This window comes from Labeo rohita, unplaced genomic scaffold, assembly GCF_022985175.1.
Source record: "Labeo rohita strain BAU-BD-2019 unplaced genomic scaffold, IGBB_LRoh.1.0 scaffold_57, whole genome shotgun sequence".
Taxonomy (NCBI): domain Eukaryota; kingdom Metazoa; phylum Chordata; class Actinopteri; order Cypriniformes; family Cyprinidae; genus Labeo; species Labeo rohita.
Genome location: NW_026129493.1, coordinates 76,351 through 100,737, shown reverse-complemented (window position 1 = coordinate 100,737; position 24,387 = coordinate 76,351). Strand labels below are relative to the sequence as shown.

General features: G+C 38.0%; 1 protein-coding gene across 1 annotated transcript in view; it reads left to right on the top strand.

The window, feature by feature from the left end:
• LOC127161170 (NLR family CARD domain-containing protein 3) overlaps nucleotides 1–24,387 on the top strand; it is a 31,999-nt gene that overhangs the window by 5,733 nt on the left and 1,879 nt on the right. The window contains exons 5-6 of the mRNA XM_051103816.1: nucleotides 8,231–8,407; nucleotides 16,255–16,428. Coding sequence (XP_050959773.1) covers nucleotides 8,231–8,407; nucleotides 16,255–16,428 — 351 coding nt within the window. The remainder of the gene's footprint in view (nucleotides 1–8,230; nucleotides 8,408–16,254; nucleotides 16,429–24,387) is intronic.

Below are 24,387 nucleotides of genomic sequence, written 5' to 3'. Positions count from 1 at the left end.
TTACTTCAAATTAAACCCTTAAATCATGGGAAAACACCCCACTATGATTGTTTTACTGTTTGTTCTTTATATAGATGTAGCCTACATTGCAATATATGGTTTCTTTCACTGGTAATTTGGATTTGGCAATGTGAATATTTGGCTGAATCTGGATTATAAATCACTGTGAATCAATGAATGAATCTGATCCACATTAAACCTTTTATACAGTCGTGATCTGTATATAATATGTGCTCTGAGCAGTGGCAATTTAAAACTAGAGCTTTTATTTTGTTGTACCCACATTTTACCCAGTTGATTTTGTAAATTGTATCATAACTTAAGGAAACTAGTTGGTACATAAAATATTGGGTAAATTGTCCAGGTTTGGTGTTGTCAGGATGATGCTGTTTATGTTCTGAGACTCTAATTTATCTTTCAATCAAACATTATTTTGATTGATTGGCTATCCGAATCTCCTAATCGCTAGATGATGATGATGATGACACCAGTAGCACTAATGTTGTTCCTTAAAGTGTCAATCCCAGATGGCGTTTTCATTTGTTTTAATAATTGCTGATTAATTTGTCTCCTATGTCTAGTCTAATTCTTCGTTATCTTGTATATTTATACTCTATTTTAACTCTCTGTTTTATTGTGTTTATATTTTTCTTCGTCTTTGGACCCTTTTGGAGATTTTCTTTGTTAAAGGGGTCATCGGATGCCCATTTTCCACAACTTGATATTATTCTTTAGGGTCTTACTGAAAAGTCTATAATATGCCAAAATCACCTCTGGAGAAATCATCCTGTTCTGGTTTAAATGCATCGATGTTGCTTTAAATGTTAATGAGCTCTGCTGGCCCTTCCCTGCCCCTCTCTTCTCTCTGTGGAGTGACGAGCCTGTTTACTTTAGCCACATTTAACCACAAAACTTGCTAACTAGCACGTTATTAGGAAAGGCAATTGCAAAGATTCATAAAAAAAAAAAAAAAACTTATACTCACATCTGTCGTACAAGAAGCTGGATCACAAATGATTTGCGTAAACATAGACCAGGGGTCACCAGACCCGGTTCTGGAGCCCTGGTGAAAAAAACAGTATATGCTGGTAGGTATGTTTTGATGCTGGCATGCTGGTTAGGTATGTTTTGATGCTGGTTTAAGCTGGTCCTTTGCTGGTTTATGCTGGTCCTTAGCTGGTTTATGCTGGTCCTTTGCTGGTTTATGCTGGTCCTTGACCAGCAACATGACCAGCATAAACCAGCAAAGGACCAGCTTAAACCAGCTAAGGACCAGCTTAAAGGGGTCATTGGATGCTAAGTTCACTTTTTCATGCTGTTTGAACATTAATGTGTGTTGGCAGTGTATGTACAAATCTGCCCTATTATGATAAAAAATCCATGCAGTGGTTTTTAATTAATCTGTAAAAATAATATCCCCTTTTTCAAATCAAGCCGTTCTCAGATGCCTGTCGGTGCGCCGTCAAACGTTGACTGACATGACCTCTTACCTCAGACCAGCTGTCACAGTCCAGTAACTTTCCTTGTTTTGATGCCGAAACTGGGATGTAAGTTAGACAAGAATATCTCTGATTGAGCAATTGAGGTGTTGTGTTCCTGGATGTAATAATGAACATAGTGGTCGTCATTTACTCCCGACATCTGAGCCGCTAAAGATGCAGTAGATTACATTTGTTGGTGAATGGAATGCACCTCCCAATCTACATATATCTGTCTATGTTCGCGCAAATCATTCATGATCCAGCTTCACTTACAGCAGAAGTGTGTAAAGGCGTTTTTTTTTTTTTAATCTTTGTGATCGCCTTTCCTTATAACGTGGTAGTTAGGAAGTTTAGCGGCTAAATGCGGCTAAAGTAAACAGGATCGTCATTCCACAGAGAGAAGAGAGTGGCGGGGTGAGCAGAGCTTATTTGCATTTAAAGGAACAACCCCTTAGAATGAGATGATTTTTCCAGAGGTGATTTTGACAAGGTTAAAAGGGTGTTGTTTTACAAAACCATTGAGAATTTTTAATCAAAGTATATTAGAGACTTTTCATTAAGACCCTAAAGAATCATATCAACTTGTGGAAAATGGGCATCCGATGACCCCTTTAAATCAGCATTGAAACATACCTAACCAGCATCCCAGCATCAAAACATACTTACCAGCATAAGCTGTTTTTTCACCAGGGAGGGCCGGTGTCCCTGCAGAGTTTAGCTCCAACCCTAATCAAACACACCTGAACCAGCTAATAAGAGTCTTACTAGATATACTTGAAACCTCCAGGCAGGTGTGTTGAGGAAAGTTGAAGGTAAAACTCTGCAGGACACCAGCCCTCCAGGAACAAGTTTGGTGACCCCTGACATAGACGAATATATGTATATCGGGAGGCACATTCCCTTCACAAACAAAAGTCATCCACTGCATCTTCAGCAGCTCAGATGTCAGGAGTAAATGATGACCACTATGTTCATTACATCCAACAACAGAGCACCTCATTCACTTAGGAGCCATTCTTGTTTGCATTCCTGCTCCAGTATCGAAACAATGGCAATTGGACTGTTACTGCTCATTAAAGGCGGGTCTAAGATAAGACGTCTGTGTCAGTCAACTGTCATGGGTGTGGCCTCTGTCTGTGTGGTGTCACACAGACAAGATTTTAAGAATGGCTTGATTTGAAAAAGGAGAAATTATTTTTACAGATTAAATAAAAACCACTAGGTGGACTTTTATCATTATAGGGTGGTTGTGTACACACATGTAAAAGTGAACTTTGCATCCGATGACCCCTTTAAATTAAATTAATACAAACTTGATGTAATTGGATCTACTCTTCTATCCCTGCATTGCTGTAACAGGTGTTTTATAAAGAACTGAATTAATTAAACATACATTTAAAATCTAAAGGAAGGCCTTTTAATTGTTTGTTGTTTGTTTTTTTGTTTTTTATACAGGCTATGTGGATGTAATCTCACTGCTCAATCCTGTGAAAGTCTGTCTTCAGCTTTACAGTCCTCCAATTCAAACATCCTGAGAGAGCTGGTCCTGAGTAACAATGACCTGCAGGATTATGGAGTAAAGCTTCTCTCTGATGGACTGAAGAGTCCAAACCGTCAGCTGGTGATTCTGAGGTACATGGTTTCAATAAAATAAATAAGCAAAGTGTGTTAATCAAATTGTAAAGCTTGCGATGTAATTTGATATAATTATACAGTGCAGCACTATGTTTACGTTCTTGCAAAAAGCTCATGATCCATTATTTACAATGTCTTACTGGAATTGAAAATACAACATATATCAAACATCTGCCCTTTTATTTGATTGGCCATCCTATTTACCAGCTGACTTGACATGTACTGTTAGACAGCTGTTTAAATGTTTTTGTCATCCAAACAAATAGCTAATGTGTGTGTAATGGACAGCGTTGGGCAAGTTACTCTGAAAATGTAATTAAATTACTGATTACTGATTACTCCTTTGAAAAGTAATCAAATGACTGTTCTGATTACTTTATTTCAAAAGTAATTAGTTACATTAATCATTACGTTACTTTTTTTCTGTACATCCATGAAATTTACGTGAAATAGCGAACTTGTGTGTTGCCTACTATCCCAGGATAAATGCTCCAATAAAATATTTGTTATTAAAGCATCAACATTCACAAACCGCTGTTATTTTAACTCAGTGGTTCCCAAACTTTTTCTGCCGGGCCCCCCCTTTTGCAGAATAAAAAAAAATTAAAGCCCCACCCCCGCATTTACATATAAACATAAACACAACTTCAGAAGGAATTATTTGAAATGTAATAATTAAAATTCAGTGTGTGACAACTTACTGAGAAAAATTAACAAAGAACTAGTTACTTTTAGAGTAGAAACATTAAAAGCATGCAGCTTTACTATGTTCTATTTTTTGTACTATGTAACAGCATTCATTGTTTTTAAACAGATTTTCTCATATTTTTTTTTCTTTTTGTTGTAGTTGCATCTCTGAAGTAGATTCATCATCTACTTTACATTTACCTGGCACTTGCTGTCTTTTCAAAAACTTGTCCATGATTAGATCAGAACTACTATGCGTCATTCATTCATAGTTTTACTTGACTAACGGCAATTCTCATTTCTGATATCAACTGCACCATCTAGTGTTCTGTTATTTTACAACAAAAACCACTACAACTGATAACAGACATCTGCAGCAGGTACTGCGAGTCGTCTTAAGGTAATAAAATATGATGAAATTCATATTTTGTATTAATTACATATGTGGCAAGTAGTCGTATAAGACGCAAGATAATTTCACAGTGGGGTCTTGTATCAACCTGAAAATGTTTCTTTTTTACATAAAAATCTAGGGATGTACCGAAATAAAAATTCTTGGCTGAAACTGAAACTGCTTTGTAATAAATTATTTTATTTAATATAGTCATTTTGTAAGACTTTTTAATTTAACTCAATAATATTAATGATACTGAATAAAAAAAAAATCACAAGCCAATAAATGAAAGTAACAATAAAATTGGACAGAAAATATATGAATATTAAATCTCAATTTTTTTTGACTAATTATGAAAATAATGTATAGTCCTATAAAGCTATTATTATCAGAGCATATGAGCAGAGCATACCATCACAAGATAGCATCATTTTACCAATGTTGTCCAGTACAGCAGTACAGCATGTTATAGCACAGTTTACGACGCTATTGCAAACAGGAACAAGTATACATAGACATTTTGTGTCGGCGCGTTATTTGAGCGGAAATATAGCATTCATATGGCCCGTGAGTAACTCAACGAGATGCACATTCATAGAGCGGAATACTGAGCAGAACATCACACATTGAGTGGTGTGCGCTGAATACTGCCGGACTGCACGGCAAATATTTTCGGCCATTTATCTCTTTTGAATTTCTGTAAAAATCGGCTGTACACTGACCTTGCCACGACCCCCTTATCATAACTCTGTGCCCCCCAGTTTGGGAACCACTGTTTTAACTAAAAGCAATGGCTACTGCGTGCGTCATTGCAGAATACACAGCATTTCGAGCGGTGAGTAGAAACTCACCGTTAATCGTTTTTGTTTTATATAGTTGTTCTTGTTGGTTTTGTGCAATACATAAATAGCAATTAATTTGTTTTACATATTTTATCTTTAGACAGTTCAATTTTGTGGGAGTCCCGCAAATCATTTTATTCTATGGCATCCTGCACACACGAGTCTCTGCCCACCTGCACTCGCCCATCAAGTCTTGTATACCGAGCAAGTCTTGTACTCTCTGTTGTGTGGAGTCCAGTGCCAGTGGATTAGAGACCACTCTCACTGGACTTGACGCAACAGAGCAGTGCAGTACAACAATAGAAGCTGCATTGCTCTCCACACCCGGTACGTTCTCTGTAAGTTTTAATGTGCCGTGCTGCCCTTTCAGAGGTTTTAAATTGGATTTGAAGTTTTTCACGGTTGAAAAGGATTTCTTCCCCTCTATACAAGATAACTGACAATGCACAATAATGTTCTTGCCTTTGACAGAAACAAACTAAAAATAATGATTGTATTTCCAGCTACAGAACGTGTGCTTTCCTCTCTCCATGTTGACTGTGTTTTAATTGGTAGTATCCACCTCATAGGTGCTTACCAGTCAAAGTAGTTCTCAGGTAAAGGACGCTGAGTGTGCTAGCCAACCCTTTTTATAATCTACATGATAAATCACATTCTGTCAGCAATGACATAATGCAGCGGTAATGCATGCTTGTAACTATACTGTAATTACTAATTTGGAAATTATAACGTGTTAAATTACTTCGTTACTAAAAAAATAATCAAATTACAGTAACGCGTTACTGCCCAACACTGGTAATGGAGTGCAGCAGAGCGGCATAAATACTATATCTAATATTAACCTCTTAGCATTCCTGTAAGTAACTACACATCGGGCAGTATAGTGAAACTCTAACATGTTAACACCAAATCAGGGCTCAACACTTACTTTTCTTTTTAGTAGCACTTGTACTATTCAGGAGAACCTTCTGATCAGTATAGCGAGACGACTCCTTCACTCAAAGTGTTTTTTATTGTTTTTATATCTTTGTAATGATGTTTTTTCTAACTTCATTAAAAGTTATTTTATGTCATATTTTATGTCAAAAGTGTTATAAGCTTTATCAAAATATCTAATTAAAATTTCTAATTAGAATAAGTTTCCAATCAAATGAAATCAGTATTAACAAAATTAATTTGTACTACAGAGGTGGCAAAGAAGAACATAAAAGTGGCATGTAGGTGTGTTTATAGACATTTAATTAGGCTCAGAGGTGACATGAGTGCATGCTGAATGTTTTAAATATTAAATTTTCACTGATGGCAATGAACATACACCTGGGAATGAAAAATACACAGTGAGAGTCAAAATGAGTCCAGTCATACAGTGTACACACCAATGTTACATGTAATTAAATTTTGAAATGTAAGAAAAAAGTATACAACTAGGCTATGATATTGTTTGATCTATTATGTTTTGAATTATGTCTGTGAGGAATAATTTTACTTATACTTAATCTTGTACAGAGATTTGTATTTGATTCAGACCTACCTCAATTTCTAACTCCCATGTAGAATCCCGATGAGGTTCATGATGTGGGCCATGCATTTTATGTGCAAGGAGTTTGGGAATAATGACTGAAGTGCAGCAACAAAAGCCTTCACATAGGCAGCGTTATCAGTGTCAACCACAATGTCTTGATTAGCAATGCTTTATTCTTGTAGACACTTCATCTTCTCACAAAATCTTTGTTAATTTAAGTAAATACAAACGTGCTGCACTTGGATTCACCCTTCCTTCACTGCACTGCTGTAACAGATGTTTAATAAAGAATTTAAATACTGAAACATACATTTAAAATCTAAAGGAAGGCAATTTACTTGTTTTCAATATAGTTGTTTTGTTCTTTAAACAGGCTGTGTGGATGTAATCTCACTGCTCAGTCTTGTGGGAGTTTATCATCAGTTTTACAATCCTCAAACTCTGTCCTGAGAGAGCTGGACCTGAGTAACAATGACCTGAAGCATTCTGGAGTGAAGTTTCTTACTGATAGACTGAAAAGTCCAGACTGTCAGCTGGAGATACTGAGGTACATGGTTTTCAATCAAATAAATTAACAAAATATGTAGTGTTTAAACTGTGAAGTCTATAATTAACATGCAAGCAGCTCATGATCCAGTGTTTTTAGTGTCTTCCTGGATTTGAAAATGCAACATGCATCAAACATCTGTTTTATTTCAATCAAACATTATTTTATTTGATTGGCCATCTGAATCTCCTAATCACTAGATGATGATGATGATGATGATTATTATCATCTTTTCATCCTGTTGTATTTTTTGTTTTTTATCTTGTTGGTTCCTAAGTATGTTTTCATTTGTTTTAATAATCTGCTGATTAGTTTGTCTATGTCTAGTCTAGTTCTTCATTATTGTAAGCTAGTTAAGGATTGATTCAGAGACGTAGGATCCATTCGCAACAACTTTATTAATACAGACAGTGTCAACAGGCGGGGTTCAGCAACGGCGGACAGGTGTGGTGAAGATAATCCAAATGGGGAAACGATAGTCCATGCAAAGGGTCGGGGCCGGCGGCAAACAAAGGGAATAATCCGAGACAATAGCGTAGGTCGATACAGGGCAGGCAGCAAAGGTTCACACACACGTTTAACAGTCCGGTCGGCAACGAGAAGACAGTCCGAAAAAACGCTCAGGATCGCTAGCATAACTAAGACGAAACTTCGCGAGGAAACGCCGATCGAGACGCACCTAAAATGGCAGACAGGCGGAAGTGAACCGGGAAGACCCGGAACCGGAAGTCAGCGGCTCAGGTACGGGGTTGATGGGAAATGTAGTGTTAGTATTCCGGGGAGGATTCCCGCTGGCGGCGGTCAGAGGGAGCCACAGAGACCGCGCTTGTAACAATTATCTTGTATATTTATACTTATATTTATTCTTCAGGTCATAATGCATGTGTGTTCTTCGTCTTTGGACCCTTTTGGACATTTTCTTTGTTAAGTTAAATTAATACAAACTTGCTGTAATTGGATCCACTCTTCTATCCCTCCATTGCTGTAACAGGTGTTCTATAAAGAATTGAATTACTGAAACATACATTTAAAATCTAAAGAAAGGCCTTTTACTTGTTTTCAATATAGTTTTTTTTTTTTTTTTTTTTTTTTTTTTTTTTTTTTTTTTTTTTTTTTATACAGGCTATGTGGATGTAATCTCACTGCTCAGTCCTGTGAAAGTCTGTCTTCAGCTTTACAATCCTCCAAAGCAAACATCCTGAGAGAGCTGGACCTGAGTAACAATGACCTGCAGGATTCTGGAGTGAAGCTTCTTTCTGATGGACTGAAGAGTCCAAACTGTCAGCTGGAGATTCTGGGGTAAATGTTTTCAATAAAGTAAATAAGCAAAGTATGTTTATCAAATTCTAAAGCTTGCAAGGTAATTTGATATAATTATACATAGTATAACATACTATGTTTATGTTCATGCTAAAAGCTCATGTTCCATTGTTTTCAATGTCTATCTGGATTTGAATATCCAGATCCTAATCACCAGTTGACTTGACATGTACTGTTAGACAGCTGTTTAAATGTTTTTGTCATCCAAACAAATAGCTAATATGTGTGTAATGGAGTGAAGCAGAGCAGTGTTGTAAATTTTTTCTTAGAGACCATGAGACGTTTTGGATATCTTGAAGCAGAAGTTTCTCTTTATTCAGATACTCACTGCGTGGCACTGCAGTCATCAAAAAGTCATCTGACAAAAGCTCAGCACAGCAGAGTATATAGGTTTGAAGGGGGAGGAGTACACAGAGGTGGAATCAATCTAAACAAAGCATGCAAATGCAGTATAGGAAATCAGTCCAGTAAAAGATTTTTCCCAGCCTTGATTTATTTAGCATACAAGTGTCATTCAAATGCATAGGTGCTTAAACAAAAGGCACAGTTGTACCTTGAGCTTAGAATTCACACTTAACTTGGGAACACCTGCCAGATGTTCAGGAATTGCATAAAGACAAAAGTTTACTGTCTCAGGGCCTGGGCTGCCTGCTCTTAGACTGTCACAACATACATAACTTTTTCAGTTCATGTTGTTATTTTGGAACTTAGCATAGGATCAGCATATTTTAAACAGATTCTTAAATTTGTAATCCCACAGCAGCATGAAGAATATCAATATTAACCTCTTAGCATTCCTATAAAATGTAACTACCCATCGGGCGGTACAGTGGAACGCTAACATGTTAACATCAAATCAGGGCTCTACACTTACTTTTCTTTTTAGCACTTGTACTATTCAGGAGAACCTTCTGATCAGCATTGCAAGATGACTCCTTCACTCAAAGTGATTTACAGGGGCTTTTTTATATCTTTGTAATGAAAGGTCAATGAAAAAATGAGTTTGCTTTAGTAACAGAGTCTCATTTACTTATTTTGAAACCCGCCACAGGGTGTCTGGTAAGAGACTTGGTCAAAGGTGTTTGAAATATGGGAGTAACCCATTTATTTGTCACCACAACAACTCAGTGATTAACAAGGGTTCGTATGTGTGGTTTAAAATGAAAAGTAAATACGAATATACATGATGAATATTTAGCAAATACACAATTGAACAGGTAAATAAATAAAAGAAAACAAATTCGCTATGCTATATACACTGACTTCAATGGTAAACAGCTCTATCTGTGGCATATCGCATCAGTGTACTCTGTTTGGAGATGTTCTGCGGCGTATGCGCATTAAACTGTTTACAGCTTTTTGAATACCGCAGAAACAAGCACTTAGTGAATAAATTGCACTGATACACAAATGAATTCTACATAGATAATATTAATAAAGGCAACTACGATTAAAGGTGATATATATACAGCACAGCATTGTGCTAAAGACAGGATTGTATCTTAGCATTAGCCATAACGAATTAAAGCACACCAGACAGCAAAATATGACAAACAGCTAGGTCAAGCATATCACACAAGCAATCGTTACAAAATCAGATATAATAAACTTACTTTAAACAGACGCACAACACCTGTGGAATATGCAGAAATATATGTGACAGGCAATGGCAAAATTTTAGCTAGCATGTGCATCAGCGCTCCGTCGGTCTCACTCTCAACTTCGCACTAAGCGATGTGGGCGGGAGGTTTGCCTGCACGTTGATCAGCGAACACAGATTGGCTGCCAGTATGTCACTCAGTCTCACCAAAAGAGAGAATGATGGCATCAGAAAACTTGTTATTCTTACAGTTATAGCGGCCTTTTTAACAGTCAATTAAAACATTTTTTCTAACTTCATTAAAAGTGTAATTTTATGTCAAATTCAAGGTGTTATAAGCTTTATCAAAACTTCTAATTCATTTCTAATTCAAATAAGTTACCTATCAAATGAAATCAGTATTAACAAAATTAATTTGCCCTACAGAGGTGGCAAAGTGTAACGGGACTCGTAGGAAGCATGATAGATCCAGATGTGAGCTTTAATAAACACAGCGTAGTCAAGACAGGCAGGGTCGATATCCAAACAAAACAGTAACACGTAGGCAAGACAAAAGACGAATCCAATTAAACAGGCAGAAGGTCAAAATCCAAGAGAGAGCAGTCCAAAATGACAAATGAACAAGGCTATGAAACTAGGCAAAAACTATGGCAATGAAACGAAACAAAACTATGGCAGAAAACAAGACAAAACTGACAATAAACAAAACTGTGGAAAATAATGAAACAGGATAAATGCTTAGTAGAGTCCGCACAGGCAAAACAATACTTCGGCGGGGCCTGTTTGGTGGCTATTTAAGGAGGCCTTCACCAAACAGGCCCCATGAAGTATTGCAGAAGGAGTGGTAACAGAGAGTCAATGGGTGAGGGCTCCCTCTGCTGGCGTGGCGTTACAGAATCCCCATATGCTTAAAATGGCGATAGCCATTACAGGCAGCACAGTAGATAGTGGGATGCCTGCCGGTCTTGAGGGTGTGGGCGCTGTGGACATGTGGCTTGGGAGCGTGGGCCCTGCTTGGCTTGGGAGCGTGGGCTCTGCGTGGCTTGGGATGTCAGCTGATATGTGACGAGGCTCTGGGGGGTCAGCTGATATGTGACGAGGGTCTGGGGGGTCAGCTGAGATGTGACTAGGCTCTAGGAGGTCAGCTGAGACATGACGAGGCTCTAGAGGATCAGCTGAGACACAACAAGGCTCTAGAGGATCAGCTGAGACACAACGACCCTCTGGAAGATCAGCTGAGACACAACGAGACTCTAGAGGATCAGCTGAGATGTGACATGGCTTTGGAAGGTCAGAGTGGACTTAGTGAGGTTCTGGCAGGACGGCCGTGGCTTGGCGAGGCCCTGTACTAACAGCCATGTCGTGAAGAGGTGCTGTTAGGAGCGCAGCTGTTTCTTGACTTGATTCAGGAAGGTCTGCTGTGATTTGACTTGACTCAGGGAGGTCTGTCGTGACTTGACTTGACTCAGGGAGGTCTGCCGTGACTTGACTTGACTCAGGAAGAGCAGCTGTGTCTTGACCTGGCTCGTAAAGACCAGCTGTGACTTGACTTGGCTCAGGAAGATCAGCTGTATCGTTGCTTGATTCAGGAACAACAGCTGTAACGTGACTTGACTCAGGAACAACAGCTGTAACTTGGCTTGACTCAGGAACAACAGCTGTGACTTAGCTTGACTCATGGATAACAAATGCTGTGACTTGGCTTGACTCATGGAGAACAGCTGTGACTTGGCTTGATTCAAGAACTACAGCTGTAACTTGACTTAATTCCAAAGTAACAGCTGTAACTTGACGTGGCTCAGGAAACACAGCTGTCACTTGATTTGGCACTGAACGTGCAGCCCTGACTTGACTTGACACCGAAGGATCAGGACACAGATGATTTAGAGAATGAGATTGCAGATGTTGAGGAGCATAAAGAGCGCGTCATCACCGTGAAATCACGCGCGTACTGAGTGATGCAGAGAAACCGGGAAAGCAGCAGACCGAGCAGCACAGAGCCCTCACTGCACAGACAAACAGTTAAGTTACCCAAGTTGATTATTGATAAGTTTAACGGTGAAATTAGTCTGTGGCAAGACTTTTGGAATCAGTTTGAAACCGCTATTCACAAGAACGATGCGTTGAGCAAAACAGAGAAGCTTAATTACTTAAAGACGTATCTAACTGGCACTGCATCAAAGGCAATAGCGGGACTGATGTTAACAGACAGTAATTACAATCACGCAATCGATCTGCTGCAGAATCGCTTCGGAAGAAAAAACCTGCTTATCAACGCACAAATGAGTAAATTGCTAAATCTCTGCCCAGTAAAGAAATCTAATGACGTCACTGCTCTGAGACAACTTTATGATGAATCTGAAGTACATATCCGCAGCTCACAGTCGCTGGGTGTCGCATCAGAGGCATATGGCAGCTTGCTGTGCCCTGTTCTGCTACAGATGATTCCAGTCGACATTACTCTCCAGTACAGTCGACAGAGAGGAACCAGCAATGAATGGAAAGTCTCCGAAGTTATGGAATTCCTGCAGAAAGACATTCTGAGCAGAAAAAAGAACCATGCAGCTGATTAAGTCAGGTAAACCAGTCAGAGAACACAGAACTGCCTATTCTGTGACAGTGCAGCGCACAAAACAGAACAGTGTCCAGAAAGTGCTATGCAGAAAGACAAATTGATGAAGATAGGACGATGCACATGTGCCTTGGGAGGCACAGAAGATTCTGTAAAACTAAAATGTGCTGTAATGTATCTGGAAGCTGACACCACAGTGCTGTATGTGAGAGAAGAGAGACATGTACTTCTGACAGTGATGACCACAAAGACAATGTTGTTTCTTCCTTCGCATCACATGCAGTAAAATACAGCCTGCTAAACAGAACAACACTGTGCTGCTGCAAAACACAAAGCTGATGAAGATGCTGGACGTAGATGCGTTGTGTGCCTTGGGCCAAAGCACATCGCAAGATTCTGTCAGTTAGCAGATTACACAGATGACAGCACTCATGATACAGAGTTGTCGATGCTGATTAGTGCGGACTGCTACTGGCGTAAAGCATCAGGCAGAGTAGAAAGAATTACAGACGCACTAGTAGCTGTTGAAAGCATCTTTGGATGGTAAGTGCAAGGCCCAGGCAAAATGTCCAATGTTGCTGATGCAGCCTGCATGCAAGTACAAGTTAATGAAGATGCGCTGGTTTCACGGTGCCTAAAACCCTTCTGGGAAATCGAATCTCTCTGAATCAAAATGAAGCAGACAGACAGCCCTGAGAAAGAGGAGGCTCTTTACCAGTTTGAAAAGACAACTCAGTACAAAGACGGATGATACGAAGTTGAACTGCTGCGGTGACCTGACAAGCCAGAACTTCCAGATATCTTCTGCTCACAGCTACAGGGAAAAAACATTTGAAGAAATATGAAACAACTTTCTGAGGTAGTAAAGATAATAAAAGAATCACTTTATGTCGATGACTTCATCTTAAGTGCAAGTGTGGTTGAGAAAGCTTTCTCCATTACTGCTAATGCCAAACAGATCATGTCCACAGCTGGCATGGACCTTTGCAGATGGACAACGAACTGTCCAGAGTTGAAGGAGAAATGGAAAACAACGACGAATGAGCTTGCACCAGAGACAGAGACACCAGGAGCTATACTGAAGGTCCTAGGCTTGGTGTGGAGGACTGAAACGGATGATTTCGTCTTTGATCTGACTGCATTGCTGGATGCTGTAGCAAAAATAGAGAACACCAAAAAGGGCATTCTGAAACTCTCTGCTCGCATATATTCAATACCCCTTTCACTGTGCGTGTGAAATGCCTTTATCAAGAGATATGGATACGAGGCCTCGGCTAGGATGAGAAGCTGCCTACAGATCTTGCACAAGAATGGGAAAGGTGGTGTTCAGAACTTACACAGATCCACTACATTGTCATCCCCCACTGGTATAGAATAAAGTCTGAGCGCAAGCATGATGCACAACAACTTCACGTGTTCTGTGACGCCAGCAAGAAAGCTTATAGTACAGTTGCATACCTGCTGCGAGAGGCAGATGATGGAACAAAGACTACATGCCTCGTCACTTCAAAGTCCAGAGTAGCTCCGCTGAAGAAGATGTCCCTGCGGCGACTTGAGTTGATGGGAGCAGTGATTGGAGTGAAACTAGGAAACAACCAGCCAAAGCCTCTGAATATGGAGCTCCGACAAGTTGGAGTCTTTGGACAGATTCAATGATCGTGCTACAGTGGATTCGCAGTTCAGCTCACAAATGGAAACAGTTTGTGTCAGACAGAGTAGCAGAAATAGAGTCTTTAACCAACCCTGCAATGTGGTCGCACTGTAAAAGCAAAGACAATCCAGTAGACTGTAGCAAACCTGAAGGAAAGTGAACTATGGTGGAATGGACCCCCATTTCTGACTACACCAAACCTGCATGAGGAGAGCGATTGAGATCAGAGTGATGAAGACGTGACTAATGAGCTCAAACAAGTCCAGCAGATCACTGTGCAACTCAGCAGCAGCAACGACCAAAGTGAAACAGAACCTGTGCTAGATTTACTGAAGTACAGTAAAATGAAGAAAGTATTGCGGGTCACTGCTTGGATTAAGAGGTTTTTGCACAACTCCAAGAAACGAGGTGAGTTGACTGCTGAAGAAATGTTTGATGCTGAGAAGTACTGGACCAAAGTGACACAAGTTAGCAGCTTTAGTCTTGAGATAAGTTTGCTCAAAGCTGGTAAAACCCTGAACTTGGATTCAAAAATCCGAGATTTGAAACCTTACTCTGATGCTGACGAATTGTTTTGTGTTAGAGGCAGACTGCAACAGTCGGACATCAGTTCCAGAGAAAAACATCCATGGATTCTACCTAGCAAAGGCAGATATTGCGAGCTGCTGGTTCAATACAACCATGAAGTTACCATGCATTCTGGTCTCACAAATCAGATGTAGATACTGGATTCTGTGAGGCAGACAACTAGTAAAAACTATCCTGTCAAAATGTACTGTGTGCAAAAGATTTAAAGCAAAGACCACCCAACGACCAATTTCACTCCTGCCAAAACCATTCCCTGCAGATCATGATCATCCCACTGTGAGTAAGGAGGAGATGACAAGAAGGTGGAGATACAGAACTCATGACCAACCTGTGGAATCGCTGGAGAAAAGACTACCTGCTAAACCTGAAATCTGCACATTCCTGCAGCCCCCAGAAACCCACAGAGCTCAAAACAGGTGACATTGTTCTCATCAGATATGCCAACATGCCCAAACAAACCCGGAAATTACGAAAAATTGAAGAGCTGTTTCCAGGCAGAGATGGGGAAAGTCAGAACCTGTGCAGTTCGCACCTTCAAGGGACTGTGTTGAGAAGACCTGTTCTTTATGCATTAAAGATTTAAGTTGACGAACAGTTGTTCATGGGGGAAAGGATGTTGTGACTTAAATTAGAGAAATATTAGTCATAAATGCTTAATATACATTTAATTAATTGTTTTCAATAATAAGAACAGAAATAGTTTAAGTATTCATTTATTGGGCAGTTCCCCTTTAAGAATAGTTGCCCATAATGCTTCAGAATCGAGAGCGCGCATGACATTAAAGAAGTGAATGATTGAGAGTATGTGTGTGCACTGTTAAGAAAAGTCATCCCTAGTAAATCCAACCTGCTCAACTTACTGTCCTGAGCGCATGCACAGCGTCTGGCAAATGACATGTGTTGGTATCCAGCCGAAGAGCAAGAACCATAACTTAAAGCGATCGGGCTCAGAATTTGAGAACTGGTGAAAAGTCAACAATCCCGCATGAGTTTGCAGAAGAAAACGTAATCTTTCAGCTTTAAATTGGTTTGAACAATCAGGATAAGCGCAATTAAATACCATTTTGAATAGCCGTCATACCCACAATCTCTGTGCAGTGTAAACAATGAGTGATGTATAAGCGCAGATCACTATGCCAGAGCACGTACCTGATTTATACAAATTAGAAAATTGAGAAAATGACATCAAATAGATGAAAAAGTTATGTTAAACTGTGTTTTTAAGTGATGTCTTTCCAGTAACACTGGTGACACTGGACAGCATTTCCATCGTATGATTTATAATGTGTACGTGACATTTAAGATGTTTTTCCATATACATTTATTTATAACACAGCCCTATAGGAATAATTCATGGCTAAAATGTGTGAAAGAGATTTGTCTGATTGTCATGTTGACTATTGCTGTGTTTTCAGATTGTCTGGCTGTATGGTGACAGAGAAAGGCTGTCGTTATATGTTTTCAGCTCTGAGTTCAAACCCCTCACACCTGAGAGAGCTGGATCTGAGCTACAATCACCCAGGAGATTCAGGAGTCAAACTACTCACTGAAAAACTGTTGGATTCAACCTGCTCACTGGACAAACTGAAGTATGTCTAACAGGAAGATTTTAGACTTTTCTATTTCATTTCCTTAGTGACTATGTGATATATATACTGTATACATATACTCATATTTACATATTTTACACACACACACAAATATATTTATATACTGTGTGTAAGTCCTAGGCTAGTAGTATTTCACCAGCTAAAAATGGTTTGTGTTATTTCTATCTTCTGCTGTAGTGTCAGTAGAAAATATCAGTTTACATTTCCAAACATTAATTTTGCCATTAACTGTAGTAATCCATTAAGATTTTTGTTTGCACAAGGAGTCTAACAACAGCCAGTGCTCCACACAGATCTGATCCCATCATCATCTAGAATGACATGAAGAAACAATGATGAATGATGATGGGATCAGATCTCTATGTGGACCACTGGCTGTTATCAGATTCTTTGTGCAAACTAAAATCTCAATGGATTACTTACAATTAATGGAGATAGATGATAGAAATAAGACAGAAATGACTGACATAAAACAATTATATATATATATATGTATGTAGCGATTCATTTTTTTAGTTTAACGTATTAAAAATATTTAACACAATTAACGCAGGGGCAGGGATAGGGTTAGACACCCCACTCACAAGTAGGCCTGTCGTCATTATTAAATAACAGTCTGATCGGTTATTTCATCCAACCGTGGTCAAGTCAGACAAACGCAATTATTGTGCACGGAGGCATTGTGTTTTGTTTATGTTTGTTCATGCTGCTTCACAGAGTGTGTGCTGTCTGTGTTGCCATGATGACTCATTACAAGCACTTTTTTGGGCTTGTTGTTTAAGCTCGGATGGAAAAGCAATCAGGTTTATGGAACTATCAAACCAAGCAGACACCAGTCACTATATTTGGTTTTATTTTTAGCATAAAGCATTCGGATTTTTTTATTTATTTTTTTTTGTTTTTTTATTTACGTTTTTTATGGTTTCTACCAAGATCTGGCAACACAAGCGAGTCAAGGCTCTTGTTGCTCTGGTACTGCTTTTCCTGTGATTCAACCATGAATTCACTACACATACTACAGAAGAGAGACACATCTATGCACGTTAAAAACCTCATTAGCAACCAGTTGTTCAGTTCCGTTTCGCACACACTGCATTAACCCTTTAACACGTGAGTTTAAAATATTCTAGCTGAGCCCCCAGGGAGTTTTTTTAGGTGACTGTTATTTTAGAACGTATCGCTTTGTTTTCATGGCGACACATCATGCTTGTCACATGACACACGCATGCCCAATAGAGCTGTAAGGCACATGGATCGATTTTATTTTGTTTTTCTTTTTTATTATTAACATTCACAAATTTGCTTGTTAGATTATGAAATATCTGATATTCCGATTCTGAAATATGCCCAAGTAAATGTATTTGGAAGTTTAAACACTTTTATAATGATCGTGTTAGTTGATCTATAACGGGTGATTGGCGCCGCCATGTTAGTTCACGCTGAATCAGAGCTGTAGGAATTACAGCCTGCAAATTAATTCTCTCCTCCCGAAAGACATTAAACTAAGACATTAAACTAAGTCTCCGGTGAACTGGGAGAAGAGCAGATTGAACTTGTAGTTACCTACACAATATTAATAAAACAATATTAATAAAACATCAGGTTATATTTGTAGGATCGTTATTGCTGCTTCCAAGGACATCAGCGTGTATTTTGACAAACTGTAAATGTATGATTTTGCTAGTACTTATGTGTATTTAAATGTCTGAAACCTAAAATAAGCATTATATGGTTGAAAACACTGAATAGTTGTGATAATATGACAGGAGATCAGCGCGTCTGATCTGGCTCAGCACCAGCCAAAGCGCGAATGCAGATTTGAATTCAGCAGCTGATCACGTGACGCCCTCAACGTTCTAATCACACGGGTGTTATCGTAGACTTCAGGGACCAGCCAAGAATGATCACACCGGTGTGATTGTACACATCAAAGGGTTAAAGCAGTGGTCACGTATCCAGTCCTGGAGGGCCGGTGTCCCTGCAGAGTTTAGCTCCAACCCTAATCAAACACACCTGAACCAGCTAATCAAGGTCTTACTAGTTATATTTGAAACCTCTAGGCAGGTGTGTTGAGGAAAGTTGGAGGTGAACTCTGCAGGACACCGACTCTCCAGGAGCAAGTTTGGTGACCCCTGGGTTAAGCCAGAGTTTGACCCAAGCTTTTTAGCCCCTTCTCCCAAAACAACTTTTACTACTATTTCAGCTATTTTGTTTTGTATGTAATGGCAAAGTGATAATATTTCGTTTTTGTTTTTTTTTAAGTTAATTTAGAAAAAACGTTTGGAGCATGTTTTGTTCATTAAATATTCATTTTTTTTTTAAACTAATGAACAGTGGCCAGCAGAAAACTGTTTTTTTTTATCAGGTTGCCTTCTCAAATCATCACGACTTGCCTGAAATAAAATCTATAGATGTAAAACAGTTCAAATATATAACAATACTAGTTTAAACATTAAACATTAAAGTTTGTGCAGAGAGTGGAAGCTGAAGTGTGCTTTGACATGGAGGTGCCAGTGCGAACACTTTTTTTTCAGTGGAGACAATTAAAAAACAATTTACAATTAAAATGTTTTGCTCACAAGGGTAAGAGTAATACATCATTCAGAACTGTAAAGGGTCTACTTTTATTTGTGTGCACTCACAATATTAACAAAACATTACAAACAGTGCTTTTATAAAGTAAAGCTTTCTGCCGTCTTGTTCTTGAACAGGAGCACTTCATAAAAATTAACCGAAACTCAGTAAAAACATGCCTGACAGACATTATAAATTTATATATATATATATATATATATATATATACAGTCATGTGAAAAAGTTAGGACACCCTATTGAATTTCATAGTTTTCTGTATCGGGACATAATAAAAAATTATCTGGTCCTTGGCACACTGTGTCATTGTTTATTTAACAACAATAAAGCCAATATGGAAAGGCCATGTGTGACAATGTTAGGACACCCTATGAGTCAATTGCCTGTAGATCCACTTTTAGCAGCAATAACTTGAAGCATTCATTTTCTGTGTGACTTTATCAGTCTCTCACATCTTTCTGGAGCAATTTGGACCACTCTTCTTTTCAACATTGCTCCAGTTTATTGAGGTTTGTGGGCATTTGCTTATGCACAGCTCTCACCACAGCATTTGAGCCAGGATGAGCTTTAGACATGGACTGGGCTGTTGCAACACCTTGATTCTTTTCTTTTCAGCCATTCTGTTGTAGATTTGATGGTGTGCTTAGGATCATTGTCCTGTTGCATGATCCAGTTTTGGCCCAACTTTAGATGTCTGACAGATGCCCTCGCATTTGACTGTAGAATACTTTGATTTACAGAGGAGTTCATGGATAACTCAATGACTGTGAGGTGCTCAGGTCGTGTGGCTACAATACAAGCCCAAAATTATCAGCCCTCCTCCAGGATGTTTGTCTTTTGGTATGAGGTGTTTGTGCTGATATGCTTTTTAGGTTTTCACCAAAATTGGTGCTGTGCATTATAGCCAAACATCCTCACTTCGGTCTCGTCTGTTCAAAGGATATTATTTTAGAAGACTTGTGTTTTGTTCAGATGCAACTTTGCAGACCTAAACTGTGCTGCAATGCTCCAATGAAGTTTTCTTCTACCAAGCCTTCCAAACATGACATTTTCGTCCCATATTTTTCTAATGCCATTGTCATGAACTTTATCATTTAACCTGTTAACTGAGGCCTGTAGAGTCTGAGGTGTAGTTCTTGGGTTGTCTGCCGTTTCTCTGAGCTTTACACGGTCTGATCTTGGGGTGAATTTTCTGTGACGTCCACTCCTGGAAGGAGAGGTGTCTGTTTTAAATGTCTCCCACTTGTGAATAAAGGTCAGATTGTTTGGAAATGGCTGTATTACTCTTCTCAGATTGATGGCAGCAACAATTGCTTCTCTAAGATGATTGCTGATGTCTTACCTCCTTGGCAATGTGTTAACGCACACCTAAAGGCTCCAGACCAGCAAACTGACAAAGCTTATGCTTTTATAGAGGCGCTCAGACTTGCTGATGATCGGTTAATCAAAGGTATTTAATTATCAGTGCTTGACGGTTATTTACCCTCTTAATTCCAGTGTTAACAGTAAGGGTGTCCTAACTTTGTCACACATGGCTTTTCTATTTTGGCTTTATTGTTGTTCAGTGAATAATGACACGGTGCAATTTGTCATGTGTTGTTGTTCATCTGAGGTTTTATTTTCAAAATAAGACCAGCCAAGCACCCTTTTTTTTTTTTAAATGATGTCCTGATACAGAAAACCATGGAATTCAATAGGGTGTCCTAACTTTTTCACATGACTGTATATATATACTATATATATATATATATATATATAGTATATATGTATATAGTATATATGTATATATATACTATATATATATATATATATATATGTATATATAAATAGAAAGCTGTAAATTATTCCTGAATGAAATAAAACAAATTGATAACAAAAACCTTTTCATTATGTAATCGACAAAGATGTATTTCTTTCTAGGTGTGTCCAAAGAGAAGATTGTGAGTCAGGATCTTTGTGACATTGACTCAGAGTACACTAGTTTTTTAATAAATAATTAAAATATCTCCTTACTATTTCCCCACCGACACATTCATTTGTAATTACTTTTGCTGGTGCTTTGTGGCAAGTTTCAGCCTATTGTGTGCACTTGAACGTGGATCTCTTCCAGCTGCACTGAAGGCATTGCTGCTGCCTGAGACACTAAATGCCATCCGAGTCTTGAAAGTCAAAGCGTAAGTTAAGTCTTGTGTTGTTTCAACAAATTTTTTTTCATTGATGGATGTCTAAATATAAAAATAAGGAGAAGCCTAAAACAGGCCCAATGCCCTGCCACGTCTGAGCTGTGGCATGAAAATTGGCCCGAAGCCCAGTCCTAGGGTCATAAAAAAGTTGGGGCCTGTCGGGCCCGGGCTGAAATGCAGGGCTTTTCACTGCATAGCATTTCTGTAAAGGTGGTTGTCAGTCACTAACGTTACCTGTATTTTTCAGAAGGCAATTCGGTTGTCGAATGCGGTTGTCACTCCTGTATTTTACTTAATTATGTGTGTACAGAATGCTATTAAGGAGTACAAGGTGAACTGACAACTGAATTTTGCTGCAGTATGTATGTGGCCAGAACAGTCGCAGAGAGGACAGAATAGATGCAGTAACAAAAAATACTGCACGGGCACAGCAAATTCATTGTTCATGATTCTCAAAATATAAGAAGAAAAATCTAAATATTGGTGTGGGGGTTTATATGAATGTGTGTCTGATGGTAAAACACATTCATATGTTGTTTTGTCCCTAATCACAATCCTTTTTAACAATTTATTCAACATATGAAAGTGCATAAAAAAAAAAAAAAGTATGTCAAAAAAATAAAACAGACAATTAATCACCATAATTGTCATAACTGTCGATGCCTTAAACCAGACAATTAATTGACATCATCGCAATTATTTCTTAGACAAATAATCGTCAGCCACATTTCATAATCGTGACAGCCCTACTCACAACTGCTGCTTCTGTCTCTTTTTTTCTTGACAAGAAGTGTGTTTATTTAGACACAGAACATCGTAATGATTGGACTTTTCAGATGCACTCTCCAACTTCATGTCAGCACCAGGCACTAGTCAAACAAGCACAGAAATGGTACAGGTGATAACTGCAGTCGGATGAGATGTTGTCAGGTCATATGTCAGTAAAAATGAATTTTCCTGTTTTTATCAGTGTTATATTGTGCTGGTGTACTCTTCAGTTGCATGCACAAATGTGGTGGTGGTGTCATTTCATATCAAAGCACGAAAGAAACTACGAGCATGCAGTGGTAGTTATATCATCAGTTAAGTCATGTTCAGCAGCAGCAGATCTTAAAGAAATAGCAGCCAAAATAAGCTAATAACCCAGCTGCTGTGATGTCTATAAATCAAAGAACAACAACAAAAAAGAGGAAATCAATAAAATAAAACTAATAATAGAACTTTATAGCTTTAAGGATTCATCTATATTTAATCATAGAGTTTAGTTTTTGCTAACTTTATTCAATTTCTGTATATTTCCTACTTGCTGAAGGGCCAAATATGACATTTATTATGAGTTTAGGTAAAGATTGTTTTAAGTTCATTTAAATTAGAAATTATGTTTTAAAGTCTAATAAATGTTAAAATTGAAAGCTCTCAATTATGTAAGGAATAATTGACTCCAGGCCATTGAATTATTAGAAAAATAATGCACACCTTCTGCTTTGGGTCATGGCTGCATTACCTGGAGTTATACTAATTATGCTGCTTATATTACAGTTACCACACCTCAAGACATAGATCAGGTGATTTATTTCAAGGCTTTTGTCAGTTTTTGTACTTAAAACACATGAGTAGGATTAACTTCTTATGCATCTCATTCAGTGCCTCCGTTGCTAATTCAGAAACCTCATTTTAGAATAACGAAGGCTTGACCTGTTGATAGCAGACTTATGAAAGTTATTAGAGAGAGAGAGAGATTAAGTGCTGTAAAGCAAAAAAAATATATCATGCAGCTTTTAAGTTGCTAAACTATACTGATAAAGTGTATGTTTCTGTGTGTGCGTCTGTAAAGGAGAGAGAGTGCGAGAAAAAGAGTGTGTGCTTTCCATACATAATGTTGAATGTCTATAGTTCATGGTTAAATATTAGGAATAAAACAACTTTCTAAAGACATCAGTAGTATTGGTATCATTGATACAGACCTTTTTTTAAAAACACAAACAAAAAAGGATGCCATTAAACAAATATAAAACAGATACTGTATATGTTGTTTGTAAATTCATTTGAAGATTGAATGCAAAATTATTGCAATATAAAAGTATATTTAATGTTGGGTTGCATTAATCGCAGTTCATTTTAGAAAAAAGTATGATTATTTTTTAAAATCAACTGTCAGCACTAATATAATGTATATATACTTTATACACTGTGGGATCAGTAAGATTTTAATGTTTTTTTTTTTTTTTTTTTTTTAAAAAGGTCCTCATCAAGGCTGCATTTATTTGATTAAAAATAAAGATAAAACAGTAATATAATGAAATATAATTGCAATATAAAATATGTTTTCTATTTTAAAATACTTTAAAAATAAAATGTATTCCTCTTATGCAAAGTTGATTTTTTTTATCAGCCATTACTTCAGTTTTCATTGTCTTCACAGTCACACGATCCTTTAGATTTATTTTTGAAATCATCGAAATCATTTTCTGAGTTATTTTAAATTGTAATTTATTGTAAATTGTAAGTTACTGTAAATTGCAATTTCACAACAATTTATTGAACTACTTTTATTTATTTTTTACAACAGCATAGCAAGACTCTAGGAACTAGGATTCGATACATATGACAATGTACTACTTGATGTTAAGGATATTGATGCAGCTGTTTCTGTATCAGTTCCACATCAGTGGAGCTCACTTAATTTGAATAAAACAGAAAAACAGTGAATAGAGTATATTATAGGCTACTACAAAGTTGAATCTGGCCACAAAGGAACACAACTGAGGTTGCCTGATATAAAGAGACGTAATCCCTGAAACAGAGCTTCGCATTTGCAATATTGAAATATCTGCTAAATGTGTTACCTATTTTTGTCAACCTGGCAACCATGTGAATGTGCTCTCTCTCCACTGTAGATAAAAGCACTGCTTTCTGAAAACACCAGGAAACTCAGAGTTTAGTGAACATACACTTCATATTCTTCTCAGAAAACTGTCATTGATCAAGTGTTTGTTTATGAGAGAGAGACTGTGTATGAATTAATTACTTCCATTTTGCTGTGTTTATCATTTAACAGTGCAGCTGTGACTTTAACTGATTCAAATAACAATGATGTTATAAACTCCTTGCAGAGAAAGATCATGTGGCTCTTCAGAAGTTAAAATATTTTTATTAACAATTT